Source organism: Schistocerca americana, chromosome X, assembly GCF_021461395.2.
Source record: "Schistocerca americana isolate TAMUIC-IGC-003095 chromosome X, iqSchAmer2.1, whole genome shotgun sequence".
NCBI classification, from domain to species: Eukaryota; Metazoa; Arthropoda; class Insecta; order Orthoptera; family Acrididae; genus Schistocerca; species Schistocerca americana.
In genome coordinates, this window is record NC_060130.1 from 798758058 (window position 1) to 798779888 (window position 21831).

The 21831-nt window shown below is 44.1% G+C and overlaps 1 protein-coding gene across 2 annotated transcripts in view; it reads right to left on the reverse strand.

Annotated features, from left to right (window-relative positions):
• Nucleotides 1-21831, reverse strand: part of LOC124555554 (ubiquitin-conjugating enzyme E2-17 kDa) — a 94080-nt gene that overhangs the window by 62405 nt on the left and 9844 nt on the right. For both annotated transcript variants that reach the window (XM_047129509.1, XM_047129510.1), the window contains exon 2: nt 13311-13391. In XM_047129509.1, coding sequence (XP_046985465.1) covers nt 13311-13391 — 81 coding nt within the window. The remainder of the gene's footprint in view (nt 1-13310; nt 13392-21831) is intronic.

Here is a 21831-nt window from a genome sequence, read left to right on the forward strand (position 1 = left end):
TTTAAGTACCACATCGGTGTCGTGTGTAATATTGAAAAATATTCCTTCTTTCGCGACTGTAATACAAGTTTTATTTACACCGGACGCCTTTGGATTTATTTTAAAGCACTTCAATCAATGAAAGGTATGGCACATACACAATGGTACTCATGTTCTCTTTCTTGTTTTTGTTCCACAGTCGCAGTTTTACCAATGGTATTAAAATATATTCCTCTTCTGCAACTGTAATAAGCGACTTATTTAGACCAGACACGTTTCTCTCTTTTGAAGCATCTTCAGTGGACAGTATTTTGTCTCCTCCACTGCCAAGTCACCTTTCATAGTTTTGTGCTGCGGTAAAACAATATTCAACGTTTGTGTTGCCTAATCAGTGTTTTAGCAAATAAATGTTGTTTGTGTGCGCCACACACAAAAATTCTATTTGACATGGCTCAGAGCACTTCACTGATAGACGATATATTCAAGTCCTAATGTTTTTGTAAGTCCACAGTTTTGTTTAATGTATTTTGTCTACTTCCTTTTGATTGATTGAAGTGCTTTAAAATAAAGCCAAAAGTGCCCAGTGTAAATAAAACTTTTGTTACAGTCGCGAAAGATGGAATATTTCTCAATATTACATACGACACATATGTGGTACTAAAATTAAATGAGATATTGTTATAAAGTAAATTTTATATGAAATTTCGGTATCTTGCCCACATTTCATTCTCAACATTGTGGCAACTAAAATCGACCATACGGAAAGTATACTCTATGGACTTTTACCTCTGCAAACTCTTCAAAATTTTGTGCAATGGTTTACTATATTTCATGCTGCATAATAACTGCGTTGAACATCGAAACAAAATTAAGTCATTTATGGGGGGAAGGTATCAGTCAAGAAGATGTGTAAAAATCTAATTTTTGGGCCAAATAGTTTTTGTGGAATCGAATGATAAGAGTGTCAAAGCAGTGGGAACTAGAGATGGGCAAAACTGTTCTTTTCAGAGATCGGATCACAACTGTTCACTCCCTGAAATGAACTAGCTCTTTTTCATGACTCACCACTCATTCACAAAAGAAAATAAATGGAAGGCACAGTGCCCTTTAAACTTGGTTTATTCCAGTACTACAACTCTATTTTGATCTTATTTGATCCTATTTTGAAGTAACACAGATAATGAGTAAGAATTTTGTTTTGTTTATTGAAATTTCCATGATATGACAAAGTTTTTGATTGTTGATTTATTTTGCACTGTCGTGGTCTTTTGGGTGATCGGAAAATGTTGTGACTTGAGATTTACATTAACAATATATTTGGCTATAATGTATTAAAATTTCATTAACCTCGTACAAATACATCGCAAGCCATATATTTTTAAAGTGAACATTTCCTTCCGAAGACGCCTAAAATCGCAAAATCCGTACTACAATAAGAAAAAAATATATAAATTTGACTGTAAGACCAAAGTGCTGCATATAGCCTTCCGCAGAATAAAACAAGGAAAATATTGGTGTATCACTTTTGCTATACGTTTATCCGTTCGCTCGTAATTAATGTGTAAATTCGAGTGACCATAATAAAAAATCCTATAGTAAGAGGAGCCGTCAGGAACCTAATCTGATCAGTTTAAACAAATAAAAATAAAATAAAAACAAATGATGTATACATAACATAATTATGTAATATACATAATGGTGTTACTACGAAGAACAATATCCAGTAGAGACGAACTCCGATGCAGAGGCGCTAAGTCAAGCAGGTCGAGCCGCGAACTGTATTACTGCGTGAGCTAAGACCGCAGAGACCAGAGTGACACCTGAGTTGCTTTGCTCAACGCTCTGGCTAGAGTCGAGAACAGTGGGGTGAGCGTTGAGCGGGCGAGTTCCGAGGGTGGGGGGAGCAGTGAATGGCCACCACTCACCCGCTCGGAGACAAATCGTCCGTTCTCTTGCGAGCAGGTTGTTGCAAGTAGTTCTTATGTTCTCCGCTAGGAGGCTCTCTGTCCTGTTGCTCGCATCAACTGCCCAGAGGGCAGGACATGCGACTGAAACGATCGCCGACGGAGTGCTATGCTAAGTTAAGGTGCGCCAGACACTGCACGCGGCAGAGGAAGCACAGAGAGGGCACGGCGTATGTGAAACACAAAATCCAATGGGGCACTGCACAATGCAGGCAACCAAGGCAGAAGCAGGGTAGAGGCCGGCGCTGGCTGTGTTGTGTGGCGTGCAGTGTGCTCTGACCAGCAGAGGCCCCACTGGCCTGCTCCGACACTCTCTCTCTCTCTCTCTCTCTCTCTCTCTCTCTCTCTCTCTCTCTCTCTCTCTGCTGTGGGAAACGTTTGGAGCTACCGTTCTTTTTTTCTGAATCACTGATTGTTCACTCCTTTGAAAGATTCAACTCTATGAATTAGTTCAGGAGCGGATCCCCCATCTCTAGTGGGAACACCATCTGTCTGCACAGGCGAGCAGTGCAGTGACAAAATCGCGCACAGCGCGGAATGCAGGGAGCACGTCTTTGTAGCAGCGAAAGGGTTAATGCGGCCGTGGTGGCTTTACTTCATGAACTGCGCGCTCCCCCCTAAACATAAGCTTGCGAACTATGCTATACTATGGCGCTGCTTCTCTTGGCGCGTGCGTCGTGTGCAACTGGCAACGCAGCAATCTCCTGCGTCTGGGCGGGTGTGCGCGAGCCGCCAAGATATAAAAGAATTGAGCTATAGTCTATAAAAGCAAAGTGCCACTGCATAAACGAGTGCAAGATTTCACACTGCCAGCAACTGCATCAACACCCTTCTGAATAATAAATGGATTTACCGTAGCGAAAGACTGACAGTCTTCAGTACATGAAACCACGAGGAACTGTTGTGCAGCTGGAAGGGTCTTTCAATCATTACCCTTCCCATTTATATTTACATTTTGTAGCCGGTGACTGAAGATCATTGGCTCGTTGCAAGAAAATCCCCATATTTGCCAGCATCTCCAGTGGTGCACTCCTTCCAACTGGTGGCCGCCTTCAGAAGGGGGGCACACCCACCTTAGGTGATTGTTCACACCTCAGGTCACACATCCCGAACACCAGACAGAGGGACCAATCGGCAATTTGGGAAGATAGCAGCTCAGGTAATCACCCCTCCCTGGCCTGGCCTGTACCAGGGGGTACACACAAACCCTATCTGCCAACCCGGGGCTGGGAATTACACATTACTCAGTCACATGTTATGTGCCACATGGGCGAGTTGGCCTTCAGGAGCACACAGAGAGGAGGAAGAAGAAAAAGAGGGACCTCAAACACCTAAGTGGAAGGAGGAAAGAAGAAGATGAATGAAGAAAGAAAAAAGGAATGAAAAACAATGGACAGTATTCCGATATTGACTACTGAAACTGCAGAATACATTTCCAAAAACAGTCCAGCCATGTTCCCCAAGGGAGAGGAAAAGAACAGCAAAAGGATAGACATGCAGCACGGAAGGAAAAAGATGCTTTTCTTTTTTTTTTTTTTTGTGGGGTTTAAGGGCGCTCAACTACTGAGGTCATTAGCACCCAGTCACTGTTGTTAGAGCACATGGAGTAAAACTCAAGGGGAGGGGGGGACACCAGAAAGACCTGACAAAGATGCAGATAAAATAAGTAAAAAGGTTAGACGTCTTTGGACAAGCCAGTCAAAGTTATAAAACACAGAACACGAGCAGCTGCTCGAGCGTCATCAGCTAAAATATCCGGTAAAGTAGATGGCAGGGACAGGACAACACGAGATTGACTAAAGCGGGGACACGACAATAAAACATGGCGCACTGTTAATGCCTGACCACAAGGGCACTGCGGGGCTGGGTCACCGGACAGCAGGTAGCGGTGGCTAAACCTGCAATTCCCAATCCGCAACCTGGTCAGAAGGACCTCCTCTCGCCGAGATGGTCGGGAGGAGGTTGTCCAAGCAGTTGGGAGCGGTTTTACTGCCCGAAACTTGTTTCCTTGGAGGGATGACCAAGCATCCCACCACAATGACACAAGCCTCTTACAAGCATCCCCACGAACGTCAGATGACGGGACACAACGAGAGGCTGGCCGAGGCAGGAGGACTGCAGCCTTGGCTGCAGCATCCGCAGCCTCAATCCCAGGCACTCCTACATGTCCGGCAACCCACAGAAAGCTGACAGGAGAACCATTATCAGCGAAAGAATGGAGGGACTGCTGTATCCGTTGAATCAAGGGATGGACCGGATAGGGAGCTCCAAGGCTCTGAAGAGCACTGAGTGAGTCACAGCAGAGTACATACGATGAATGGCAGTGGAGGCGGGCATACTTAACGGCCTGATGGAGAGCAAAAAGCTCGGCCGTAAAGCTCGAACATTGGTCGAGGAGCCAGTATTTAAAGGTGGCGGCCCCGACGACAAAGGCACAGCCGACACCATCGTCAGTTTTGGAGCCATCGGGGTAAATAAAGGTGTGACCGGCAAGTCGAGCGCGAAGTTCGACAAACCGTGAGCAATACACTGCAGCCGGAGTACCCTCCTTCGGGAGTGAGCTGAGGTCGAGATAAATATGAACCGGAGCCTGGAGCCAAGGTGGTGTCGGGCTCTCACCCTCTCTGAAGGTGGTAGGGAGGGCAAAATCCAATTGTCGAAGCAGGCGACGGAAGCGGACTCTGGGGGGCAGCAGGGCAGACACATACAACCCGTACTGACGGTCGAGAGAATCGGTGAAGACGGACTGGTAAGAGGGGTGGTCGGGCATAGACAACAGCCGGCAGGCATACCGACACAGCAGTACGTCGCGCCGGTAGGTCAATGGTAATTCGGCGGCTTCAGCATAAAGACTCAACAGGACTACTGTAGAAGGCTCCGGTCGCAAGACGTAACCCCCGATGGTGGATGGAGTTGAGATGGCGTAAGAGGGATGGCCGAGCAGACGAATAGACGAAGCTCCTATAATCCAGCTTCGATCGGACTATGGACCGATACAAGCGAAGCAGGACAGTGCGATCCGCTCCCCAAGATGAACCACTAAGAACTCTGAGGACATTAAGGGAAACTGTACAACGGGCCACCAAATAAGAGACATGCGGAGACCAACACAGTTTCCTGTCCAACGTGAGCCCTAGAAACTTAGTTGTTTCCACGAATGGGAGAACAACGGGACCGAGATGTAAGGATGGCGGAAGGAACGCTTTATATCGCCAAAAGTTGATACAAACCGTCTTCTCTTCAGAGAACCGGAAGCCATCTGCCACGCTCCATGAGTATAGGCTGTCTAGACAACGCTGAAGGCAGCGCTCCAGGAGGCATGTTCTCTGGGCAGTGCAGTAGATCGCGAAGTCATCGACAAAGAGAGAGCCTGAGACATTAGGTGGAATGCAATCCATAATTGGATTGATCGCGATGGCAAAAAGGGCTACGCTCAAGACGGAGCCCTGAGGCACTCCGTTCTCCTGGAGGAAGACGTCGGACAATACGGAGCCCACACGTACCCTAAACTTTCGATCCGTTAAAAAGGAATCAATAAAAAGGGGCAGGCGACGGCGTAGGCCCCACCTGTGCATAGTGCGGAGGATACCTCCTCTCCAACAGGTATCATAAGCCTTCTCCAAATCGAAGAACACGGCTACCGTTTGGCGCCTTCGCAAAAAGTTGTTCATGATGAATGTCGACAAGGTCACAAGGTGGTCAACAGCGGAGCGGCGGCGACGAAAGCCGCATTGGACATTGGTAAGTAGCCGCTGAGATTCAAGAATCCAAACTAACCGAGCATGAACCATGCGCTCCATCACCTTACAGACACAGCTTGTAAGAGAAATGGGGCGGTAACTAGAAGGAAGGTGTCTATCCTTCCCGGGTTTGGGTATAGGAACAACGACGGCGTCACGCCAACGCCTGGGGACCTGACCTTCGGTCTAGACGCGATTGTAGGTACGAAGAAGGAAGCTTTTGCCCGCCGGAGAAAGGTGTGCCAGCATCTGAACGTGAATGGCATCTGGCCCCGGAGCAGAGGACCGGGACAGTGCAAGCGCACGTTCGAGTTCCCACATAGTAAAGGGGGCATTATAAGTTTCCAGATTCAGCGAGTGGAAGGAAGGTCGCCGAGCCTCTTCTACCTCTTTCCTGGGAAGGAAGGCAGGGTGGTAATGGGCGGAGCTTGAAACCTCCGCGAAAAACCGGCCGAAGGCGTTGGAGACAGCCACAGGATCAACGAGGACCTCATTACCTGAGGTCAGGCCAGGTACCGAGGAGTGGGCCTTAATGCCCGACAGCCGGCGCAGGCCACCCCATACGACAGAAGAGGGAGTAAAACTGTTAAAGGAGCTGGTGAAAGAGGCCCAACAAGCTTTTTTGCTGTCTTTGATGACTCTACGGCATTGCACTCGGAGCCGTTTGTATCCAATACAATTCGCCAACGTAGGATGGCGGCGAAAGGTGCGTAAAGCACGTCGTCGAGCACGGATAGCGTCTCTACAAGCCTCGTTCCACCAGGGGACGGAAAAGCGACGGGAAGAAGAGGTAGTACGAGGAATGGAACGTTCGGCAGCATTGATGATAACAGCCGTGAGGTATTCGACCTGACTGTCACAACTGAGAAAATCGTGGTCCAGAAAGGTCGCCAGGGAGGAGTAAAGCCCCCAGTCAGCTTTCGGTATGTTCCAGCTCGAAGGACATGGGGATGGGGTGTGGTGCAGGAGACGAACGACACAGGGGAAGTGGTCACTCGAATAGGTGTCAGAAAGGACATACCACTCGAACCGATGGGCAAGAGTGGTAGAACAGAGCGAGAGGTCCAAGTGGGCGTAGGTATGAGTAGAGTCCGAGAGGAAAGTCGAGGCGCCAGTATTGAGGCAGACACGATTGAGATGGTTGAAGACATCCGCCAAGAGTGAGCCTCTTTGACAGGATGCAGGAGAGCCCCAAACGGGATGATGGGCACTGAAGTCGCCAAACAATAAAAACGGCGGGGGAAGCTGAACTATCTGGTGCATCATGTCAGCCCGACTAACAGCGGATGACGATGGAGTGTAGATGGTACGAACTGAAAAAGTAAAAGCAGAAAGAGTAATGCAGACAGCTATTGCTTGGAGTGGGGTGGTCAATGGGATGGGATGGTAATAGACATCGTCCCGAACGAGCAACATGACCCCACCATGAGCTGGGATACCGTCCACAGGGGTGAGGTCATACTGCTCCGAGGTATAGTGGGTAAAGGCAATACGGTCAGTCGGGCGCAACTTGGTTTCCTGGAGACCAAGGACGAGCGGACAGTGCAGGCGGAGGAGCAGTTGTAATTAATCCCGATTAGATTGAATACCTCTTATGTTCCAATGTAACAAGGCCATCGCTAGTCAAAAAAGAAGGGGAACGAGACGGGGGAAGAGCTGGTCACCTCGACGGCCGCGGAGGACCAGGTTTCGAGGGAACAACGCTACAACCGGTGGCAGGCGGATCCTGTTCCATCGAGTTGTCGCCAGCTGCGGCCGCTGTCCCTGGTGGTGTAGGAGGGGCATCATCATTTGCCGACGAGAGGCCAGCTGAGCGCCTGGCAGCAGAGCGTCCCGGCGAAACTGAGGACGGCTGGGAGCAGCGACTCACAGATGGAGCGTCAGACGAAACGCGCCGGGGTGGAGAGGGGGATAGAGACTACTTCTTGGGGGCCTTCTTGGAAGTCCGAGGAGGCACAGGGGTGGTGGGCTGGACCCGAAGAAGGTCCTCACGCGCGGGGTCCGTTTTGGAACGCCGGACCTCGGAAGCTGGGGTCCGGAACGTTGCCCCGATGGACGCCTGTGAAGAGGATCGCTTCTCAGGCGGCGGGGGGAGGGGCGGAGGGGGGGGGGGGAGGAGGAGGAGGAGGAGGAGGAGGAGGAGGAGGAGGAGGAGGAGGAAGGGTGGCCCCTGGGGCAGAGGGGGCGGGGGCCACAGGGGAGGAGGATTTGGAAGGGAGGGATTTGGGAGGCAGAGGCAGAGACCCCGGATGGGGGGAGGAGGTGGAGGGGGGACAGGATAGGGGTGAGGATACCGCGGAATGAGTGGACACAACTGAGGCAAACGAAATGGTCAACGGCACAGGATGGAGGCGGTCATACTTCTTCCTGGCCTCAGAATAAGAGAGACGATCCAAAGTTTTGAGTTCTTGCATCTTCTTCTCCTTCTGATATGCGGGGCAGTCTGAGGATCTAGGCGAGTGGATGCCAGGACAATTAACGCACCGAGGTGGTGGGGTGCATGTATGTTCCTCACGAAGAGGACGTCCACAATCGCCACAAAGGGGCTCAGCCTCACACTGTGACGACATGTGCCCAAAGCGCAAACACCGAAAACAGCACATAGGAGGCGGGACGTAAGGTCGCACGACGCACCAGTAGCACATCACCTTTACCTTCTCCGGGAGAACGTCCCCCTCGAAGGCGAGGATAAAGGCCCCGGTGTCGATGCGACGGACTTTGGGGCCACGCTGGACTCGCCGGACGAAATGCACGCCTCGGCGCTCCAGGTTGGCCCTGAGCTCCTCATCAGATTGCAGCAGGAAGTCCAGATGAAAAATAACCCCCTACATCCTATTTAGTGCCAGATGCGGGACAATGGACACTGGGATATCCCCTAGGCAGTTGCACGCCTGGAGCACCGCCGACTGTGTGGCGGAGGTGGTCTTTATAAGAACGGACCCCGAACGCATCTTACTGAGAGCCTCGATTTCCCCGAAGATGTCCTCAATGTGCTGAATAAAGAACATGGGCTTGGAGGTGGCGAACGTCCCCCCATCGGTTCGAGAACAGACCAAATAGCGGGGGAAGTACTTCGCCCCAAGCCGGCGGGCCTGTCCCTCCTCCCAGGGAGTGGCCAAGGGGGAAAGGGCAGGAGAACCAGAACTAGAGACAGTACCTTTCCGTTTGAAAGACTCGGCCACAGAGCGACCTGATACGTGTTGACGTTTCATCTGCGAAACGTCCGCCCCGATACCACCCACTCCGACCAGGGGCTCTCCCCACGAGCGCCACCCAGCCTCAGCAAGGGCCACCTGGCAGGATGACCGTTGCCGGGAGTCCTGATGCCCCAAGGAGACGGGCATCTACTCCTTGGCCGACGTGGGGAGGGTGCAGCTCAGGTATCGGCAGTACGATCCCTGTGTTGTCAGGGGGCTACAACCTAGAGGGTACATGATGACCCCACCACAACGGGCTGGCTACTGTGCTGGATTTCTGGTGCCATGGAAAGTCCATCATGATCATAGGTGCAGATGGGGACGCACTATGGGCGTAACTTGTACAACCCATCAGGCGTTTAGGCCCAATTTGAGGAATAGTGGGTATGGTTACAACGCCGGTACAATGCTGAGTGCCAAGGACTTAGTGCACTGAGGACCAGTGGTACACCATGTAAGGCGTCCTTCCCCAAAAGGCTCGTACTACTGTAGAATTTTGAAAAATGGAGGTCAAACCCCAAGGGGGACCATCACATGAAAGGCCGAAACGGTTGAAACTCCTTTTAGTCGCCTCTTACGACAGGCAGGAATACCTCTGGCCTATTCTTAACCCGGACCCGAAGGGGAAGGAAAAAGATGCTGAAGCCTCATTGGGGGTGGGGGTAGGGGTGGGATGTCACAGGGTGACACATCTACACCTTGGCAAGCATAGGGACCTAGCAGTTCAAGCGTCAGAAGTGTGATACTTGTGTTGTCAAGGAGCTCTAAAGCAAAGGTACAAAATGACCCCACCATGTCGGATTGGCTACTGCATTGTCTTTTAAGCACATATATGAGTCTGTGCAGTTATTGTGTGCAGAGTGTCAACAACATTGTAGGCAGTAAGCGCTAATTAGTGTTCTTAGCCAGTTGGTCCAAACTACAGAAAAAATTTTCAAAATGGTTGTCAAACCCAGAAAAGAGACCAAAATTACTTAGCCAAAAAATGATGCAAAGAAAATAAATGAAGATGTCAACAAAGGAAAGCAGAACCTATGGAAATAGCCAGGTCAACATCAAAGGCTGCCACCAGCAGAGAGAAAAAGAAGAAAGGATAGTCAGAGATGGGATATTGTAGCATAAGAAATGAATTAGGTGCTGCAATAGCTTTGGGCCCCATGCTCGCAATGTATGTATTAACGAAATAGTTGTGAGCCTCCTAAAGGGATCAAAGAAAGTAAACAAAGGTAATGGAGTGTAGCCTAAGTCATGCAGTGGTGAGGGGATTAGAAAAGGCAATGGGAGACTAAAAATAGCAGACAAGTTTTGCTATTTAGGCCCACATGTTCCCAAATTTGTTTTGATTATGTTGCAGAAGTTTCACTGGGACACCCTTACAAATCCTCCATTACGCCCCCATGCGATTTCCATATTTTTGGGGCCCTGAAGAAAGACATTCGCAGTTGTCTATTTGCTTTGGACAAAGAGGCACATTCTTGGGTACACTCATGGTTCCATACATAGCTGTAAACATTTTTTGTGAAGGTACTGAACAACTTGTCTTACACCGAGATAAATTTATCAACAGATAAATTTCATTTTAGTCTGTTTTATCTTGAAAATATTGGTTTCAATCATGAACAAGTATGAAAATTTTAAATTTTAATGAAAATATGCCCGTGTATGAAACAACATTAATGTCCAAGCCAGAGAATGAAAAACTGTCACAAATTTGAAGAATATCAGACGGTGCCCCAGCAGTATTGTCAGCTTCAAAAGCACATTTACTGTCTACAGTGTTGTTTCTAAAGGAGGTCACTTCTTGTTCATTAACACACAGCATTAAAAGTCTTCCTACATACTGCTTAATTGACTTTTTGGTTGCAAATTAACCAACAACAAAAGAAACCATATGAAGTTCTTTCTTTTATTCACCTATTTGACCCCTGACTTCATAATTTACAGTGTGATCAGGAATCACTGTTGTAATTTTCCTTAAAACAAAGTTGAACACAAAATAATTTTTGGCAATGGAATGCTCTTTCTAAATTATTGTGTAATTAGATACTGTATGAATATCATGAAAATCTGCATCAAATAAGGAGTGAAGTTCAAGCTTATCCTTAAAACTAAATGTTGCCGAACTTGATTCTCTTTCTCTATTTTAGACAACCTCATAAAAGGACACTGTGTTTACAGCCTGATATTTTCCACTCAAAACTGTATGCCATACCATTCATGTGAATACACCACCAGCTCCTTCAGCAATGCCTTTCCCCACAAACTCACTACCATGATATATAACTTTATTATAATACTGAATGTTATCACTTTAACCACACTAGGGTTTATTCTTCATTGAAGAACTATTTTAAAAATGACACAACCTAACAAATATCAAACATTTATTAAGAGACAGAATTTTTTTAACTTCTTTCGTTTATAAAAGTTTTTAAATTTATGAAAATAGTAACTTGAAGCTGATTAAAATTAGGGAATAATTAACCTTTCTCAGAGTTCCTTCAAACAATCTTTTAAGCTGTGATGGGACAAGTTACAAAAAATTGATTTGAAAGTTAAAGTTCTGGATCACTGATTATTTAGTTAGTATACCATTTTCCCCATTTGTTTTGTACTTGCAAATCATTTGCATCAACAATGTCTTTAATATTTTCCATTAATACGAACTTATTTGTTTTATTGTGACAGGATGGGACAGTAAAATTTACATTTTTGGTTGCGTTAAAATGCATGTTTTCATTAGAGCTCAACAATGAAATTTTACCTGTTAGTAATAAAAGCACTACAGAATTTTTACAAACAAAAATGCACAAAATTGACTAGAACATACTGTAGAAAACTTTCCTTCTGAAACTGTTATTCAAGAGCTTGCCTTCATATCAGCGGATACCTGGATTTTCATCACCAATTACAAAGAAATTACGGTGTTTTCATGTGTATTTTATACAGAGTAGACAACTTCGAACTCTTTTGGAACAACTTTACCTGCAGTAGTTAAGGATTAAAAGTTTTTTTTACAAGTCTAGTTTCACTTTTGGTGGAATGGCCCAAAAAGTGTCCATTGATAGGATAAGAATATGATTTGATTCTTATCTATTGCCAGAAGATCATACCTTGCACTAATCCCCAATGGTCTCCTTGGTTATGGAATTTTGTTCAACTGAGAAAAAACAACAATATTAGTATTTCTGTGATGTGGTAAAGACAATAAAAGCTCACTGCGCAACATAAAAAAGGATGTTAATATGGGTCCAAGATCATAATGTATTTATGATTGTAATCTGTAATCCTTTGAAATTTTCAGGCATACTTCCTAATGACTAAGTGGTCAGTATCAGTTAAAATTGGAACTAAAAGGAACCATCCCAGCATTATCCTTCACTGATGCAGGAAAATCCACAGTAAACCTGAATGTGGATAGCTGGAATGAGATTTCGACATCACTCCTCCCAACTGTGAGACTCGCGTTTAACCACATCCCCAGCTCATTTGTTACAGTAAGATTATATGACATACTGGTCTTGCTGAAACAGCCACCCACGGGTAAGCCAGGAGCAGAAGGCCTTGGACCAGACAATAGGCTCACAAACATTACCAGTGTATTAAAAGTTAGACTGGTATGATTAAAGTACAATAAGTTGAAACTGGCAGCAGTCTCCACTTTATCATCATCCGCTGTATGTGACAAGTTTTGTTATTAAGACTGGAAGAAGAACAAGACACTGCAAAATCGTGCACAAATAAGAAGAATTCTACAAGACATTTCATGCTACTGATTGCAAACAACAAAAAGTTACTATCACACACAAAAGTGAGAACTGAGCAATCTATTCCTATTGCTAAAAACTGACTGACAATATGTCACCTACACAATATTAAAACAAAAAGAAATCATGTGGAAAATAGTGAGACACTGCCTCTCAAGATTTTGGGAGGGCTGTCGGTTGGCCATCTTAGTAATTTTCTCGATATGATTGGAAATATGTTAGCCATATCCTGGATGGTGTCTCTTGTTCAAACACAGCCAACTGACTGAACATGCGCTAAAAACCCATATGGAAGGCTGTCTTATGGAGGCTATTCTATCTAGTAAATACATTCAGACTGGGAACTGGAAACCATAGCACATACATGTGGCCTCCTCCTCCTCCTCCTCCTCCTCCTCACCAGTATCAAGAACAGTGTAACATCAAAATGACAGATTTTAATCAAACACACTGCCTAGCTGAAGTGCACAACATCTCAGTGTTTAAAACTGAGACACATACGCATTATGGTTCCCTAGCCCTTGGACAGGTTTAAATTTAACTTGATAGCATACTGAGTGCACTAAAATTTCCATGTTCATCAGTTTATCCTTAGAAACACATTCTAATTTTAAAAAAGGAAAAGTTTACGGTGATTGGTCTTCATTAACTGAACAAACTTACCCAAATATAACAGCATTCCAGATCAATATATTATTGTCAGTTGGAGCTCCACTTACACCAGTGGGAGGATCTTCCTGTAATCTGAAATACAAGAACAACGAGCGTTAAGAGCTTTATTGAACATAGTAAGTAGCCCCCCCTACCCAACCCAGAGTCAGAATGACACAGCTGCTGCATTGTTAACTCTCCATTTAATCTTTATTACTCCAAAGAATATGCATATTAACCATTTTGATTGTACGCAATCTTAAAGGATATGATGGATTTATCAAGGAACAGACTGAATTTGGAATAAAATATGTTGCACGGCAGAGATAAACTTAAATTTGGTATGGGCTGACGTGACAGGCATTTTTACAGCTAACACAACGCAAGTTTCATCTATATGTGTCTGTTTTCACCACACACCACTGCATATCCCTGACCTTCAAATTACATCTATACTGCTAATAGACTATCCTAAAACCCAGTACCATTTGCCAATTGCATACGTAACAGCTTCCTGGGGCAACAAATATCCGACTTCCAGTTTTTCAAATAATTATTGATCTAATTTAAGAATTTAAAATGCTATCATAATCAACTCATAAAAGGAATACTCTTATGTTAAAAGTTCAACACAATAAGTGTTACAGTTAGAAACAGTGCAATTGCTTTGAGGAAAATTCAGACTTTATTCATCCAGTATTTGAGAATGAGAGCATTTAACGACTTCCAACAGACTTCACAGATAATTCCAAACCATTTCTAAGTTTTTTCTCATTTACATGCTTAACATCAAACATTTAACGCATTAACTCATTTGTAAAGTAATCAGATGTTTGAACCTGTTTTACATGTGGTACCTCAATTCTGTACAGAATATGGGATTTATTAGTATCATTCTTATGCAGAGAAACAGCAACGACTCTATTATCACTTCCATCATAAGTCACAAACACGCATTTGATTTATGTTGCTTACTCTTTTATGCAACTTCACCTTCTCAACCTTGTTTGTAAACTGAATGAGTACCTAATAGACTACAGTCAATGGTAGTATAAAGAGAAAAACAAATACACAAGATACTTTTTGCTTACAATCACCAAACTTCATGTGCTCACTACAGATGAATTAGTATAATAAATCTACTATCTTTTGTAATAAATTTTGCTAAAGAAATCTCATTAAATTTCCACACAGAAATGCCACAAGGCCAGTAACCACAAAATCTTTGTGTATTACAATCCTTTATCAAGGATTAAGTAATTGTTGAATTAGCCCAATTACAGAACATTCTTCTAGCTTGCCACTTTCCTGAAGGACAGTACCTTTATCTGGCATCTTTGCATCTGCATGTAAAATGCTAGATCATTGGTCCCTCGTTCCGATTAAAATAATTCCACAAGGATGGGAGTAAAATAATCGAGACATACAAAAAACAGCTGGAAGAAAGGAGAAAACCACAAGAATGACAGGACAACAAACACTAAAATGAACAAAATCGGACAAGTAAACCACAGAGACATACAAGAAACATGTAGAAGAGCTCAAAACAGGAGAGCAGATTACCATGGCTGGCTGACTGTGAGAATAAAATTGAGAAGCCAGCCACTCCGCAACGCATTAAAACCTCCAACCTAAAATCACTAGGGTGGAGGATACAGAGAAACAAAGGACATGCTCTACAACTTAGATCAAATGATAAAACCCACCCCCACAAATAAAACATAAAACTAAAGCTGCTGTTGAGGCATTGTCGCCAAACACCGAAGGTATGGTGCTGGGAAAGTTAAAAGTCCGCCGCAGAGTGGCTAAAAGTGGGCAGTCCAGCAAGAGGTGGACGACCGTCTTGGTGAGCCACACGCACACCAAGGTGGGCCCTCGCAATGGAGGAGGTAACCGTGCGTTAGCCATGTATGGCCAATGTGAAGCCGACAGAGGACAACTGATTCCCTGTGAGAGGATCGCGTGGAAGACTTCCACACATTTGTAGTCTCCTTACCACGTAACTTGGTACACCTGGGTCCTAGGGACCTGAGAGAAATGTACGTTTTTTAGCACTGCAATGTGTGCAGCAGCACTGACTTACACTCCTATGTACTCTTCCAGCATTCAGTTGGCTACCAGCCTACAGCAATGTCACAGGTGTGTCTTGGCTAGTTTTGCATCTATAAAAGCACATGGATCCCAAGGACCCAGTTGTACCTGCAGTGAAAGTTTTTTTCCTTAACAGTACTTGCAATATTTCAGATTTATTGTACCAGATTTCATAAAAATGAGTGAGGAAGATATCATCAATACTTGGAACGAACCAGTGGACAGTGATATTGATGATATAAGTGGAAGTGACAGTGACTGTGAAACTATTGAACATGCACCTGAAAGTGATGTTAAGTGCTGATGACAGCAATGAAGGGCAATCTACAGGTAATTATATCTATGGGAGGAATAGATTCAAATGGTCAACAATGCCCAGCATACGTGGAAGAACGCCACAAAGCAATATCATCTCTCCAATCCATCTTTCTGGTATATGTTTGCCCAGCTAGACACGTAAACAAAAAGACCCCTCTAGCATTTTGGGAATTACTTTTCACTGATGAAATGATTGCAGAGAGATTGCTCAGAACCAATGAAAAAATTATATCATTGCCATTGGAGTCTAAAAGAAATTCTTCTTCAAAAGTAACAGATAAAGTGGAAATAAGGCCCTTATGGGTCTTTGTTATCTCTGGGGAGCCTTCAAATCAAACAATGAAGATCTGGATGATTTATATGCTACAAATGGCATGGGTAGACCAATCTGTAGAGCAACTATGTCTTCGAAACATCTATTATTTTTATTGTGTTGTCTTCGTTTTGATGATTCAACAACCCGTGATGCCAGAAAACCCAGAGATAAACTGTACTACATCTCTTGGCTATTCAATTCATTTGTAAAAGCTACCAAGAACACTATTCAGTCTGGAAATATGTCACCATGGACAAAATGCTTGTTGGATTCCATTGCAGATGTGCATTCAGGATGTACATTCCTTCCAAGCCACGTAAATATGGAATAAAAATATACATCCTGGCTGATGCCAAAATGCATTACTGTTTGAATGCTGAAATTTATACTGGAATATTAGTTGTAAACACACCGCAGTGTATGCTCATTCCAACAGCAGTTGTCATGTGGCTGGTTGAACTAATTAGAGAAAGCAACAGAAATGTGACTGGAGACAACTGGTTCTCAAGTGTAGAACTGGTTAATGAGTTGTCCAAATGCCATTTGACTTATATCAGCACTATAAGAAAGAATAAGGCTGAGCTACCATCAAACTTTTCAACAGCAAAAGACAGAAATGTGTCTTCCTCAATCTATGGATACTCTGGATGTATAACGCTACTTTCACACATCCCAAAAAAGAACAATGTAGTGAACATATCAACAATGCACCATGGTGAATGTGAGGTGAAACATAAGCCTCAAATTATATAAGACTACAATAGAACAAAAGGGGGTGTTGAAGCTCTTGATGAAAAGACTCAATTACACAGCTTCCAGAAGAACAAGGCGGTGGCCTATGGCAATCTTCTATACCATATTGGATATAGCTGGTGTAAATGCTTTTGTTTTACTCCATCACAAAGAAGATGATAATGATGTGACTTGATGAGAATCCCTCATTCAACTAGGAATAGAACTTTTAAGTGATCATATGAAAAGAAGACTGGATTCTCAATTTCTAGAAAAGATGCCAGAAATTCGATTTATGATATTTTAGGAATGAATCCTAACAAGGCACCAGGAACATCCCAAGCCCACCAAGAGGCCTCTGCTACTAAATCTAAGATAAAACGGTGCTCAATGTGTCCATCTAAGAAAGATAGGAAAGCATCACAAGAGTGTGCCAGGTGTCGAGCACCATTATGCTTGGAATGTTCCAGTCTTTTGCTCAAACTGTTTAGGTGGTTTGGACGAGTAAAAATGCTTAATTTAACTGGTAAAAACAATAAATTATATAAAACCTGAGATTTTTAAGCAATTGCTATTTTTTACCATTTTCATAAATGAGGTACGTATGTCATTCGACTGAAAATGTTACCATTGAATCTTCCCAGAAGCTACGCCTGCAGAAATCTTTATACTGTATTTGAACTTTTCTATTGGGTTACAGCTTTGAAGAACAGTCCATTTGATTGTAGATGTGTAATTTCATTTATATAGGTTAATGTTTGTAGCTCACGAGTAGGACTTGACAAATGTATGTTTTTCACTTTTTGTGCTCTCACTATTTCACTGTCTTTTTGTACAGTTTCTGAAAGAGATGACTAGAAATGATGAAAATAGTTTTTTTTTATTAGCATTAATACTACCATATTAAATAGTTAATATTTGAATTATATCAACTTTATTATTTTCTTCTAAAATCTGTTCAAAGTTTATCTCGGTCCCATGGACCCAGGTGTGCCTTGTGCGTTAACATTTTTGGATGTACCAGTTAGGGATTAATGACACACAGTTTGTTGTGCGTACTGTTATGGCATTCTGTCTCCCAAAGCTGAAAAACCCTGCAGCATAAGACAGAACGCAGGTCATTTTCAGAGATGCCCATCTCCAGAAGCGGTTTCCGCATAGCCTGTTTGGCCAGGCTGTCAGCAAGTTCATTGCCTGGGATTCCGAGATGTCCTGGGGTACACACAAACACCACTGAATACCAAAGGATGGCGAGGATAGCACTGGTTGATAGCTTGTAGGCTGCTCAAGGAGTAAGTACACAGGAGAAATGACTCACCAGGGCATGAGCGGATGTGCTCAAGAGCACAAAATATGGCCGCCAGCTCTGCAGTGAAAATCCTGCAGCCATATGGCAAGTAGTGCTGTTGAATATGTCGTCCATGAACATACACAAAGCCTACGTTACCATCAGCCATCGAGCCGTTGGTGTAAACCAGTTCATGGCCCCTGTACATGTCGAGAATCAGGAGGAAGTGATAGCGGAGAGCCGCAGGGTTAAAGGAGTCCTTAGGGCCATGCAAAAGGTCCAGAATAATATGCAGCCTAGATGTACACCATGGAGGTGTACATGAATGGACCTCAAGGAGAGGTGGTAATGGGAAGGACTCCAGTTCAGACAGAAGGGACCGGACACGAACCACAATCCTAATTCCTGCGGGAGATGAACCGCTGTGGTTGGGAAAATGAGACAGTAATTTGGACGCACATGAGAACTATGAATGTGTGCAATGAAATTCATGAGCAGGTGTGCCCACCTTACCTTCAATGGAGGGTCTCCGGCCTCCACCGGGGCACTGGTCACCGGACTCGTTCTAAAAGCTCCCGTCACTGGGCAAACGCCACAGTGGTGCACTGGGTCAAGTAAACGCCATGCTGAGGGCGCCATTGAACCCTAAACCAGACTCCCATAGTCAACGCGGGATTGAACAAGGGCTCTGTAGAGCTGCAGCAGCTTAGAGCAATCTGTACTCCACTTGGTGTGGGTCAGGCAGAGGAGGGCATTGAGGTGCTGGCAGCACTTCCGCTTAAGTTGATGAGGGTGAGGCAGCCAAGTCAACTGGATGTCGAAAACCAGTCCTAAGAATCGATATGTCCCCACTACAGTGAGGGGATCATCATTAAGGTAAAGTTCTGGTTCTGAATGAACGGTGTGATGTCAACAGAAATGCACGACACATGACTTCGTGGCTGAAAACTGGAAGCTGTGGGCTAGAGCACATGACTGCACCTTATGACTGGCTCCCTGTAGGTGCCACTCGGCAACACCAGTACTGGAGGAGCAGTACAAAATGCAGAAGTCATCCGCATACAGAGAAGGTGAGACTGACAGCCCTACAGCTGCTGCTAGACCATTAATAGCCACTAAAAATAGAGATACATTCAATACGGAGCCCTGCGGAACGCCATTCTCCTGAATACATGGGGAACTATGGGAGCCACCAACTTGGACACGAAGAGTATGGAGCGATAGGAAGTGCTATCCCTGCGTTATCAGGGGGTTGCCACCAAATGGGTACATGATGGCCCCATCACAACGGACTGGCAACCATGCTGGATATTGGGCGCAGAGAAATGCAATACTGTCATGGGGGTGAAAGAGGACAGGAGACAACAGAAGAAGATGACATAACCCGGAAAGTCTCCCCACCCAAACAGCTGAATTGCAGGTGGAGATGCAAAGCTGTGACAAGAGGTTCAGGAGATCGAATCTAAGGGCACTACGGATAACGCATGCACCACGTAAGGCATCCTTCCCCATATTGCCTGCACTTCTGTAGAATTTGGAAAGTGGCAGGTCAAACCATAAAATGGGACCTGAACTTATAGGGCCGAAAAGTGTGAGACTCCTTTCAATTGCCTCTTACGAGAGGCAGGAATACCTCAGGCCTATTCTAACCCCTGGACCTACAGGAGGACAGGAAAGAAAAACGAAGTTTGTGGATAACATTCTAATGCTGTCAGAGATGGCAAAGGACCTGGAAGAGCAGCTGAAAAGAGAAAAGAAGTTTTAAGGTGAATAACAAAAGTAAAAAGAGGGTAATGGAATGTAGGTGAACTAAATCAGACAATGGTGAAGGAATTATATTAGGAAGTATGATATTAAATGTAGTAGATGAGGTTTACTATTTGGGCAGTAAAATGCTGACAATGGCCACAATAGAGAGAACATAAAATGAAAACTGGCCCAGGTAACAGTACCATGTACAGGTCACTTGCCAGGGTTACAACAAAATCGTCAACGGTAAGGAAAGCAGAGACAAAGACCAATAGTATGGTAGAACTGATGGGAGAGGCAGCCCTGCTCTTAGTGACATGCAAGTTCGAAATTAAAATCCAAACATCTCTGTTGCCAGATTGGGCAGTGTTTGATCAGTGTCTGTACCCCACGTTAGTCACTGCGGGAAATAACACTCAGACTTCGAATCATCTTTTAACCTCTCACAGACAAATATTTAAAAATTGCTAAAATACGATAAGTATGAAGTGTGATGAGAACACCAATATTACTCCCGGTGGCCAATCCATCACTCCTGATAGGAGAGCAAGCAGACATTGAGTTTCTGGGCTACCATAATGTAAATACCAGCTGGGGAATCCAGAAATCCTTTGTAATGTGAAATTCAAATTTAAAAGGAAATATAAATTTGCAGTATGAACTCATTCTGCAAAGTGGGAAAATCAAGCAAATGGCAAAACTTTCTGAACAGCAATAACATCCTGCAAGCAGCCATCAAAGACACAAGCTACACTTATCACCTAACAATGGATCACAAACACTATCTATTTTGAATGCAAGCTGGCAGTTAGACTTTCCAACACAAATCTCAGAATTTGACATTCCTTTCAGAGGTGACATGCTGAGGCTATGGATAAGTAAATAAAGTTTCTGCAAATGTGATTTCAATGAAAGGAATTATTCTTCTTATCACTATTTCCCGATGATCAAGTTGTGACTGCTGATAGCAAGAACACACTCCAAAGGAGCTGTTCAAATTTTATCTGCAACAGCTAATTACATACTATATTAGCATCTTCAAAGAAAACAAAAGTTATGTCTTTCAGGGGTCAGGAGCCAATTCCCAACAAAATAATAATAAATGATCAGAAAACAGAAAGTATGAAGTTGAAAAGTCCTTAGGAAATACTATCTCATTCAAGTCAGAAATGGACAAACGAAAGAAAGTAAAAATATTTAATTACATTGGTGGAACAATCTATAAAACCCTCAGAACTAAAGTAAGGAAAGAACTCTACTTATGTTCTACAAGAGGATGACAGTACCGAGGGTGAAACCAGTCATATACTGCAACAAAAATAAATGAACAAAGAATACAAGAATCGGAAATGTGATACCTAAGAAGAAGAGTAGCTGGGTACACACTAACTGACAGGACAAGGAATGCTGACATCAGAGAAGAACTGGGAGTGGAAAGCTTAAATGGGCAGTTATGGAATACAGGAGCGACTAGAAGGACCATGCCACAAGAATAGATGATGACAGAATACCGAAATTAATGATGAATTTTTACCCAGTCTGTAGAAAATCTTTGGGTAGGCTTAGGCAAAGCCTAAGACATGCAGAAAGAAGAAGAGGATTCCAGAGTTTTAGGAACAACCTGTTCAGTTCACAAAGGTATAACCCAAAATGGTGTTGATTCGCAATACTTTAATGAAACACCCTTTTGTTTTTAACATTTAAATGCAAGAATAAATAATATACAATATTCAACTGCCATGCACCAACAAATGACAAGAAGAAGAAACAAGAAAAAGTACAAAACTTATGGGAAGTTACAGAAAACAGGCTGTCAAAAGTTCATAGAAACAATATAATAATCATAAGGGACTTCAATGCCCAACTGGGTACAGAGAAATCATTCTGAAAAGCTATTGGAAACCATCCTGCTCACATGACAACTAATACAAATGGCTCAAGATTAGTAGAGATATGCAAGTCAGTCAATCTTATAATCAAAACAACACGCTTCTAAAAACCACCTACAAAGCAAAAACATCAGTATCACCAAAGCCCAA